Here is an 11703-nt window from a genome sequence, read left to right as displayed (position 1 = left end):
CTCAGGCGAGTGGTCAGTCTGAATGTAATCGGCTGATTTAGCCATGTGTTTGTGTAACGTTAGCCATGTATTTAGCTGATAAATCAGGAACGATGGGTAATTGATCGATGTCGGACCTGTTTTTCAACCGTAGTTGCAATGCTGGGCCCATTGCAGTCATGATAGAAAGCCTGTTTCCAGCTGTTTTCCTTGTTACAGCTACAGAGAGGGCCCTTCCTGTTTCAACTGACTAGCGAATATGCGACTGGGGGGTGGGGGTGTGAGGGTGCATATCCAAATATGGAGTCAAAACGCCCACTTATATCTGATACGCTGCACCACTGCCCCCTCTAGTGGCCGAAAAAACCCGAACTGAGCACCTTTAAATGGAAAATATCTTTTCATTTTATACAATGGTTGATGTGAAACTTGTCAGAGTCAGTAAGCCATGATGCAGTAGTAGTACGAGACAACCAACGGTGAGAGAATCCACTCAGCATTCAGAACGGGAGAGTCAGCAGGCCTCGACGACACAGGGGTCAACAGAACAGCGAGACTACAGGAGACTGTATACGCTACAGAAGTCATTATTAATCATAACAGTGGTGCAGCACTTCAAACATATCTGGTCCAGTTTGAATAAAGGATTGAGCTACTCCATCTCTGCATGATAACAAAGCAACCAAGTGAATAAAAGGGAAACACTGAACAGACTGGTTGGTGGAGAGTGAGCGAGCCCCGGGAGCAGCTCCACACACACAGGGGAGAGCTGGGGGCCGGTCGATAGGACCTACTCTCCGGGGGGAGGCCCCGTTCAGGGCCGACGGGGTCCGGTCAGAGGGCCTCTCTCCACCAGCGCAGAGAGGAGGAGAAGAGAGGTGGAGGAGGGTCTCTGTAGCCCTGAGGGCCCCCAGACGCACACACACACACACACACACACACACACACACACACACACAGGCCCTCAGATCACTCCATAGTCCCTCAGGGACCTGAGGAGCACGGTGTCCTTGACGTCGCTGAACACCTTGCGGATGTTGTTGGTGTCGGTGGCGCAGGTGAAGTGGGGGTACAGCGTCTTGCACTCCTCCCTCTTCTCCCGGCTGTGCGCCTGGTGCTCATACATCTTGCGGATGTACATTTTAGCGTCCTCCGCGTCACGTCTTTTTCCTATGTGTGTGTGTGGCGGGGGGGGGGGGGGGGGGGGGGGGGGTAAAGGGTGAGGAGAACATCCATGCATTTGTTGAATCAAAAGTGTTTAACACTCAAAAAAAAACAACACAAAAAACACAAAGACATCCACATACTAGCGGCCAACCCAACCTGCTCTACAGTCATTCACAGGTCTTCCATGTTCCGCCCAACCCCCCCCCTAGCCCCAGGCACCCTGTCTGAAGCCTCGCTTGGCCACGCAAAGAGCAGGGTATTTATGGTTGCCACGGGTAACCGGGGGGGGTGGGGTTTGCGGTGGCGAGGGAGCGTGAAGGAGGCTCGTAGCTCGTAGCTCCACTATCCTCCTCAAGAGTGGATCCTTAGCTAACTACAGTATGTCTCCATGACACCACACCTGAGTGTAACACCGCAGCAGCTGAGAGTCAACAAACAACTAACAAACAAACAAACAAACAAGGAAGAAAAGAAGGATGATCCTGGCACTCAAGGAGGGTAGATGAAAGAAAGCCTTTATTAATACATGGCTCATAAGTAAAAAAATAAAATAAAAAAGATACATGTATCAATAAAGGCTTTTTATCATTTTATCACCTTGAGTGCCAGGATCATCCTTCTTCTCTGATATTGATTTTCCTCGCGATCCTAGACTACTTTTTTACTTCCCGCCGAGCACCTGATTGATTCCTTTGTTTTCAAAACAAAAAAGGAAGCTCATTTGCATGCGATTATGCCGTCGCCAGCGCAGCGCGGTGAAGGGTTTTGAGACAGAGCAAAGCGTCAAAGCAAGACTTTGAATCACCACGGGTTCCTGGTTATCTGCAGCGAGGAGAGAGAGTAGGAGCCGCGTCTCACCTGTGAACCCCGGGAAGTACTTCTGGAGGTCGGAGGTCTGGATCTTGTCGGCCAGGATGTCCGTCTTGTTGAGGAAGAGGATGATGGACGTGTTGAAGAACCAGGGGGAGTGGATGGTGGTGTAGAACAGAGCCAGGCTCTCCTCCATGCGATTCTGATCAGAGAGGAAGAGAGAGAGAGATGAGTAGGGATGTGTGTGTGTGTGTGTGTGTGTGTGTGGGGGGGGGGCAGGGAAGGTTAATGAATTTAGAGGGGACTTAGAAGTGGCTAGAAGAGATAACAGGCTTAGTGACCTCTGGGGAGGGGGGGGGAGGGCTGCAGAAAAACATTTGGCAATAAATATGGAGAAATGTTTGAAGAGGATATTCAGACCCAAAGAACAAAGAGTGGGTTATGGTCAGACAGACGGACGGATAGACAGACAGACAGACAGACAGACAGACAGACAGACAGACAGACAGACAGACAGACAGACAGACAGACAGACAGGCAGGCAGGCAGACAGACAGACAGACAGATGGACAGACAGACAGACAGACAGACGGACGGACGGACGGACGGACGGACGGACGGACGGACGGACGGACGGACGGACGGACGGACGGACAGACAGACAGACAGACAGACAGACTGTGACAGACAGACAGACAGACAGACAGGTTCTTACATCAGTCTCTCTCTCCTCGAGGACCTGGTCGTATTCGCTGAGGGAGGCCAGGAAGATGAGAGAGGTGACGTTCTCAAAGCAGTGAATCCACTTCCTCCTCTCTGACTTCTGTCCGCCCACATCCACGATCCTGTTACAGGGTTGGAGGAGACACAATTGAATTTGGAATTACCAACACAGACACACACTTCCGCTCTCTCTCTCTCGCACACAGACACACACACACACTTTCTCGATATCCCCCTTCCTCTCTATTGCACACATAGACACACACACACATTCACACACACACACACACACACACACACACACACACACACACACACACACACACACACACACACACACTTATCGCTATCTCTCTCTCTCTCTCGCACACAGACACACACACTTTCTCAATATCCCCCTTCCTCTCTATTATACATGTACACACACACACACACACACACACACACACAGATACCCTTTATCAGCAGGTTATTTGTAACGCTGTGGTTGTCATTGCCCAGGTCTAGAGGAGGCAGCTGGTCAGGTTTGCTAATGAGCTGCGTCTGTCTGCCTGCCTGCCTGTGGTGGTGGAGCTAACACTGTTAAAGATCCCTCTGTGAACACACACACCTCTCAAACCTCTATTCCTCTTCATGCTAATTGCTCAAATTTGAGTCTATAAAAGACCTTAATTGCCCCCTCATCATTTCCATCCCCTCTGTATCCTGCTAGTCGCTGTGAATTGTTTGCACAGATGGAAGCTTGTCCGACCCTCAAACAACAGGGATGTAAACTACTGAACACCTGAACACAGCTGGACCTGTGTTAATAGAGCGACAATCCTCTGAGGACGTGTTACTGTCTGTGTCGAGTGCACAGGCGAGAGGCAACAGGTAGGTTCCTGGTAAGGCTTTGTGTCGTAGCAATGGCTATTGTGATCCCACTGAGTACCCGCCCAAGGTTAGACAATGTCACAGAGAGAGCGGTTCACGATCCTCTCAACAGCTTTCGTTTTGTGATCCCCCCGACGCCTCGGTAACGTGAGCTGAAGCATAACCACCTGAGAGTGATGGTCTTCACGTTGAAGGAGTAGTCGTGGATGCCGGTGGTGGGGAATCGAACCCGCAGCACGTCCTGTGCAGTGGGGATGTAGTCTGGGGTCGCTATGCGATCCAGGTTGGTGATGTAGCTGGAGGGAGGTGGAGAGAGAGAGATGGATGGAGAGAGAGGGAGGGGAAGGGAAGGAGGGAGAGAGATGGATGGAGAGAGAGGGGGGGAAGGGGAGGAGGGAGAGAGAGATAGATGGAGAGAGAGGGAGGGGAAGAGGAGGGAGAGAGAGATAGATGGAGAGAGAGAGGAAGGGGAGGAGGGAGAGAGAGATAGATGGAGAGAGTGAGGGGAAGGGGAGGAGGGAGAGATAGATGGAGAGAGAGGGGGGGAAGGGGAGGAGGGAGAGAGATAGATGGAGAGAGAGGGAGGGGAAGGGGAGGAGGGAGAGAGAGATAGATGGAGAGAGTGAGGGGAAGAGGAGGGGGAGTGAGAGATAGAGGGAGGGAGGGAGGGAGTGAGCGAGAATATTGAAATAGCCATTCAATCACTATTCTGGAGATGACGACAGCGTCATTCCATCTCCAGCGAGTTCTGCTTATAGAACATACATCATGTACAGAACATCACCCGGCAATCAGTTCTGCTTCAGCTCACGACCAGAAGATGAGCTGGAAAATGAGAACAGAGCGAGTCCGTGTCCTTATCACCTGTGTCAGGATGACTGTTTCTCTGGCCCATGTTGAAAGAACCTGCCATTAATTGAATGTTGACTGACTGGGTCTTATCATGGCAGCTGTGAGCTGGGTAAATAGTGCACTGAACAGAGGAGAGAGGAGAGACGGGCAGACGGAACAGACAAACTCACGATTGAAAGAAATGGAGATGGGGGTTGCTGTTTCAGAGGTGATTTTATATTTTTCACCTTTAGTTGTGTACTGTGAAGTAGTAATTCTGCTCATTCAATCATACACAACCTTACAAGCAAAGTTAATTTCAAGGATTGGTGGAGGGTATCAATTACTAATTAACTGTGAAATTAACTGTGCCCTGACTAATTCAGTTAGAATATCCGTACGGTTATTATTATGTTGCAAGATAGTTGTTTGGCTAACTGGAATCTTCTTTGCACCACAGGTTCCAACATGGCTGAGAACTGAAAGCGATATTTGTTGAGAAATAGCTCCCCCAAGTGGACATTTCGGAAAACAGATGCAGTCATCAAGTACACACGAGAGTATTATGATCTCTGTTCTGTATCAATACATTTGAATATTCTGTCTAATCATAGTCCATTTTCTCTCTCTTACGGGGAGAGATTTAATTTGCACTGAATGGGATTTCAGACTAAATACATAATATCAGCATTTGGAATGATAGAGCAAGTGCAGAGTATGAAAGGCATGTGTGACACTCACTACTCAGTGGAGTCCAGGAGCTGGTACTCGCTGCGCCGGCTGTAGCAGACCCTGAGGCCAGAGTCGGCCCAGAGCCGACGGATGGCATCCACATAGCCTCTGTCCAGCTGTGTGACCTGCACCGTGTCCACATCCTGCACCCACTTGGCATACATCTGCGGAGAGGGGAACCCACACTCACTCACACGTACAGTACCACACTATCTATCCACCACAGCCATAGGCGGCTTAGCCATTCACTGCTATTGCACTCGCATCCCGAAGTGTGTGATGCGTATATGCTAATCATCTTGTGTTTACGCGTGGTTCTGATTCTGGTTACGATTCGGACCTCGTTCTCCGGGTTGGAGTAGGGGATCCTGAGCGTCGTCATGGCGTTGGTCATGGCCTTCGCGGCGGTGAAGATGTTCTGGAAGATGAGCTTGGCGAAGGCTCGCCGCTCCTCCTCAGAGAAGCCCCGCCCATGGATGATCCTCATCTGTCTGATGAAGGTGGTCTTCCCGCTCTCCCCTGTGCCTGAGGGGATACGACCATCGACCACAGATAGAACACATTTAGCCGCTCACAGGTCAGAGCGGAGGTTTAGCCGCTCACAGGCCAGAGCGGAGGTTTAGCTGCTCACAGGCCAGAGCGGAGGTTAAGCCGCTCACAGGCCAGAGCGGAGGTTTAGCCGCTCACAGGCCAGAGCGGAGGTTTAGCCACTCACAGGCCAGAGCGGAGGTTTAGCCGCTCACAGGCCAGAGCGGAGGTTTAGCCGCTCACAGGCCAGAGCGGAGGTTTAGCCACTCACAGGCCAGAGCGGAGGTTTAGCCGCTCACAGGCCAGAGTGGAGGTTTAGCCTCTCACAGGCCAGAGCGGAGGTTTAGCCACTCTCAGGCCAGAGCGGAGGTTTAGCCGCTCACAGGCCAGAGCGGAGGTTTAGCCGCTCACAGGCCAGAGCGGAGGTTTAGCCACTCACAGGCCAGAGTGGAGGTTTAGCCTCTCACAGGCCAGAGCGGAGGTTTAGCCTCTCACAGGCCAGAGCGGAGGTTTAGCCACTCTCAGGCCAGAGCGGAGGCCTGTGAGCGGCTAAAGATTCCCCAGGCAGAGCTGGTTGATGCTGCTAGGGAAAGGGATGTCTGGGGCCCCCTGCTGGAGCTGCTGCCTCCGCGACCCGACCCCAGATAAGCAGATGAAGATGGATGGATGGAGAACACATTTAAGATGAATGAATATGAATGAAATAAGTTTTTTAAAAAGTCTTTACATAATGAATGTAAGGTCACGTAGCCTGCGGATATACTTTAGATTTGAGTCCAAACTAGCTTAAATGGGGTTAAAGAAGACTACCAACTTTTACATCTCCCCGATCACTGTAGAAAAATACATCCTTCCTGAATGAAATGGGTGTTTACATAAAGACAGAGATAGACACTCACCAGTCCTCACTGCAAGGTTTGAGCTATTAGACACCAAGCAGCATTTGCAATGTCTTATCTTGTATATGTCAATTCTGCACATCAAGCCTATTATACTTATACTACCTAGTCTATTATACTTACTCTACATAGAATGACCAACAGACAGATAAGTATTCTACAATGTAAGGATCCTACCAGCACTAAGGGGAGGGCCTCTTAGTAAGTCATATGTGTGTAAGAGGCTCTTATACACACATCCATCCCACACGTTACTGATATAAGTGGACAAACCTCTAGTAGGAACATTATTGAATAGCCTCTAGATGGTACAGTATACTATAGTTTATTATGGAGTGCAGCTGCTGCATGATGGGGTATATGCTTCTCTGCTTATAGCCTATGCATCAACTATTTTCTATCAAGGCCAACTAACAAACTCCTCTCTCTCTCTCTCTCTCTCTCTCTCTCTTTCATTCCTCACATACTAACACGTTGACACATGCTAGGCATACTTCTCATGAGCCACAATGAATTCCTCACCCACTTTTCCCCCAGGTGTCTTTATGGCTTTCCCTATATATTTATACACCCGTATGATTCCACCTGTTCCATGCATGAACCCACCACAAGGACAGGTGTTGCTATAACGAGATGCCAGTTTAAAATGAGACATTAGTCAATAGAAATGAAAGGTAAACTGACCGAGAAGAAGAACTTTGATTTCCTTTCGCTCCCTCTTTTTCTGCTGTCGGAGAATCCTCTGAATCTCTTTGTCCACTGCGATGGTCTTCCTCTCATCCTCGGTCAGGCAGCAGATGCAGGTCCGGTGGCACCATTGCAAACACCCCTCCATGACAAACTCCGCTGAAATGGCTTGTGAGTTTATCCATAAATAATCAGTTAATAGATTATTAATTGACAATGGGAGTCGTTTACGATTAAATTCATAACTATGCCCACGTTGTTCACTGAATGCAACTTTTGTTGACACCTCCTGGAAATCCCCACCTGCAGAACCGCCTTATTTATATATGTATTTATTCATTTTAAATATCTAGGGAATGTGAGGTTGCATAATAGGCCTATAGAATATGTATATTTTGACTTTACGTAGGCCTAATTGAAACTCAATTATAAATAATAAAAATGATAGCTGCTAGCCTATACTTTCAGTAAATTCTAGGAGTCATAAACTACATTTCACATTTAGTTTATGCTACTGGAGAGAGTAAACTAAAAAAAAGAAGAAATGTATCTTGAATGTAAATTACCTTGAATGTATCACGCCCTTTGTGAACGAAGAACTACCCCAGATTTGCGTTGGGATACGTGATCCATGTCTCACCGCGATAACCTTACCAACTTGTTTATTGCAACGCAGAACAGCCCTGGTTATTTATCAGATTTCAAATTCCCGTCCAAAGCATATTAGTAATCCTGGTGGAAGTGTTTCAGGTCTAGGCTAGTGTAGAAGTGCTGGGAAGTGTCTGGGAAGTGTGTGTTGTGGGTGAAACACGCTCTCTGCTCAGTGAATGGAATGCGCCCTGAGTGACTCGGGCAGGCTCCGCGCTGCGGCGCTGCGGATAAAGTTTCGACTGAGGCTCATCCCCTCTCTCATCCCCTCTCTCATCCCCTCTCTCGGCCTGCTATTTCAAAGACTCATATTTCAAAAAGGTTATAGTGAGCAAAACTAGAGGGCCATTAATCAAAGTAGGAGACACTGAAATGTCAATGTGTAGATCAAATAGGTATGGGCAATAGACTTAGACTGATCACACCGCACTGTTTTTGAGTTGGCTTTAGACCTAGACTAGCCTACTAGGCCTAGCCTACCTGTTTATTCTATTCAAACTAAATTGGCTAATTAGGCTAACTTGATTAGGCCAGCAGAATCAATAAGAATACAGTGCCTCTAAAAGTGTTCACAGGTAGCCTATAGGTGAAGACCGGGTAGACTATTTGTCACTCTTTCCCTCTCTGACTCTAGATGTCAATCTTTTGTCTCGGCCAGCAGAACCGGTTAGTCGAGGCTTTCACGGTCTCTCCAACAGGTCTCACATAGTAAGATATGAGCTCCACATTGCCATGGGAACAAGGTGAGGCGAACAACTGCCGGGAAAGGGAGGGGGTTGAATGTGTGTGTGTGTGTGTGTGTGTGTGTGTGTGTGTGTGTGTGTGTGTGTGTGTGTGTGTGTGTGTGTGTGTGTGTGTGAGAGAGAGAGAGAGAGAGAGAGACAGAGAGAGAGAGAGAGAGAGAGAAAGAAAGAGAGAGAGAGAGAGAGAGAGAGAGAAAGAAAGAGAGAGAGAGAGAGAGAGAGAAAGAAAGAGAGAGGGGAGGAGAGAGAGAGAGAGGGGAGGAGGGAGGAAAGAGATATGGTGAGTGGGTGGAGACAAGGGACTGATGGTAACAGGAAAGTCCCTTTCTTTCTACAAAATACAGGAAATGAGGTATCAATAGTGATAACCCATTACCAGGGATGAGAAGCAAATCCCAGAGAGCAATCAGTTAGTTCAGCTGAATGAGTCTACTGGGGAGCTAAGATGAAGCGGTAGCCACCTATTTATCACAGGACAACCTTATCATTGGAGATTGAGCATTGTTAATGATTAATCATGCAACAATCCACAGACCCAGTTGGTTTTGGTTTCCTGTGTACACAACACATCACAGTGCTTTATGAACAGAAGCCGTAGGCTACGGAACTCAAGCTTTGGGTTTAGAATGAGACGAACTGAAGTTGAAGCCACCTCATGTAATTACAGTAAATGTTATTACCCTATCTGTTCTTGCTTTGTTGCTACCCTCTACCACACCCCATGGGTGGGTCCGGCCACACTGTAACAAGAGGTGACTGGTGATGTATGAAGAGATTACAATGCCTGAGTAAACAATGCTCTTTCATTGGTTTGTTTGAAATCTGTTCATTTGAAATATAGCCTACCTGAGATATATGTAAACACTCAACAAACTGAAAGAATGGGAACAACAGATGTGACATGCTCTGCTCACAGACAAATGCATCTTTTTTCATTCTGCACTCCAATAAACCTCTATAATGGCACTTGATAATTTAAAGTAAAATGTCATTAATTTTGACGGGCAAAGCCCACACGGTAGATGTGTTGGTGGGTCTTCATAGTCTGAGCTATCGGGTGACAAGACCACTTTGATAGTTGCCATGACTTGCAATTACCCCTTTATTCCACATGGTGTCACCCTACTCAACTAAATTAACAGTGATCACACCAATTTGCCCATGAATTGATATTACAATATAAGTCATGATTTATGTCTGATCGACTATAGCGTTTAGAGTAACTGTGAATTAAACAAATTAACTCACTATGATTAACCAAATTATATGAATGAATATAGTAATATTTTCGTTAGTAGTGCAGTAGCTTAAATAATAGGCCATATCAACTAGGACCCTACAGTTTTCACTTGACTGACATGTTTTCCCAGCGACAAAAGAAAATAATTTGGGAATGAGAAATGGGGAGGGATTCATTATTTGGCCCAAACTAAATATTGTTTTAGATTTTTCACAAAATGTCTTAGCTGAATATGTTGGCAGGGGATGGGCGTTGTCCATCCAGTCACATTTCTGGATCTGTGGTTGTCACGCCTCCAGAGTGTGCTGGTCCCTCTACCAAACTTTATACTTGTAAAACCAGCCTGTACAGAGTGCAAATCCCGCCCAGAATGTTTATTACTTTTGGGGGTAAGGATTAATCCGTTGTCAAATGGTTAAGTCAAACCTGAAAGGTTTGTCTGTAATATAATGCATTTAACGCCACCCCGGTGCAACCTTAGGGGCTGCCCGAGTATTATAATCGAATGAAATTACGCAGCCAGTTGTAACGCAACCCCGTGCTGTGTTTTTATTTACTACCTCGTTATGATTCACCGGGCCCGCCGTCGTCAGCAACCGGGTAGTACACCAGCACACCGGGGGAGTGGGTGACGCGATCACCAGGAAAAAAGAGGCGATACGCCCTCACAGATAAGGCCCATTCCACTGTGTCAGTTGGGCTTTTATTCAGTTGAATCCAGCCTACTACCGTCTGTGGAGCATACTAGCTGACATGGCTGGGGCCAAACGGGGCGGTTTGTTAGCTTCAGATGCTAACTAACGTCAGGTAGATGACTGGATAACCGTGGTGTTAGCCTGCTAGCCTGCACATCCACCTCAGCCTGGCCAGGTCAGTATGGAGAGCTTAGCTCGGAAAAGAGACTCAAGTCGAATGGTTTTTAGCCCAGATTAGTGACTTGTTGCTCGGATTCATATTCGCAGTGTGTCGTCTGGTCACCTAGTGGAGCTGGTCCTCTGAGGGACAGTTGGTCTTTGTCACCACAGGAGCGTAGTGGTTTTGGGGCAGATAGGCTCAGCTAGCAGGGTAGCAGGGGGCAGATAGGCTCAGCTAGCAGGGTAGCAGGGGGCAGATAGGCTCAGCTAGCAGGGGCAGATAGGAGGGGGCAGATAGGCTCAGCTAGCAGGGGCAGATAGGCTCAGCTAGTTGTGGTTTTGGGGCAGATAGGCTCAGCTAGCAGGGGGCAGATAGGAGGGGGCAGATAGGCTCAGCAGATAGGCTCAGCTAGCAGGGGGCAGATAGGAGGGGGCAGATAGGCTCAGCTAGTTGTGGTTTTGGGGCAGATAGGCTCAGCTAGCAGGGGGCAGATGTGGAGGCAGGCTAGTCCTGTTAGCTGCTAGCTAGCTTAGCATTCGCAAGATCAACAGACTCCTTGGATGTGTTGGAGGAGTGTGAGTATAAGGGACCAGCAAGCTAGGTAAGAACAAGACTGTTTTCTCAGCTATCTTGCTGAGTATCAAAGCTGCTAGCTTGGGTTGGCTTGATAGCTGGCTAAGGGTAGCCAGGCAGCTCGGAGTCACAGTATTCCTCGCTTGCTAGGTCGTTGTCTGCATTGTCTCTGATCCCAGATCAGTCCCTAACCCTAGTTTATATTTGCACTGGACGACCTGCACCTGTCAGGTATGTTGAGCCTCAGCTCTTGTCTGCAAGGAAGGCCAACTTAACATAACTACCTAAAGCTCACAATATTTGTTTATTTTTTTAGTTGTCACCCCTTGGGGGCTGTCTATTCTGATAGGACATGTTGTCTTCTGGGTTGGGGTGAGGTGTGCAGCCCTGTGTGAGTGGAGGTTTTTAAATTGTG

General features: G+C 48.0%; 1 protein-coding gene across 1 annotated transcript; it reads right to left on the bottom strand.

The window, feature by feature from the left end:
- Positions 1–943: 943 nt before the first annotated feature.
- On the bottom strand, positions 944–7377 carry LOC311329845 (guanine nucleotide-binding protein subunit alpha-14-like; the record flags this gene model as incomplete). Its single annotated transcript, XM_084461781.1, has 7 exons — positions 944–1149; positions 2005–2158; positions 2672–2801; positions 3720–3848; positions 5125–5279; positions 5456–5640; positions 7227–7377. 7 exons carry the CDS (start codon positions 7375–7377, stop codon positions 944–946), a joined length of 1110 nt encoding a protein of 369 aa, XP_084317907.1.
- Between the last annotated feature and the right edge of the window lie 4326 nt (positions 7378–11703).

This window comes from Borostomias antarcticus (genome assembly GCF_949987555.1).
Source record: "Borostomias antarcticus genome assembly, chromosome: 3".
Lineage (NCBI taxonomy): Eukaryota > Metazoa > Chordata > Actinopteri > Stomiiformes > Stomiidae > Borostomias > Borostomias antarcticus.
The sequence above is the reverse complement of the archived record's forward strand: the minus strand, read 5'-3'. Positions and strand labels throughout refer to the sequence as shown.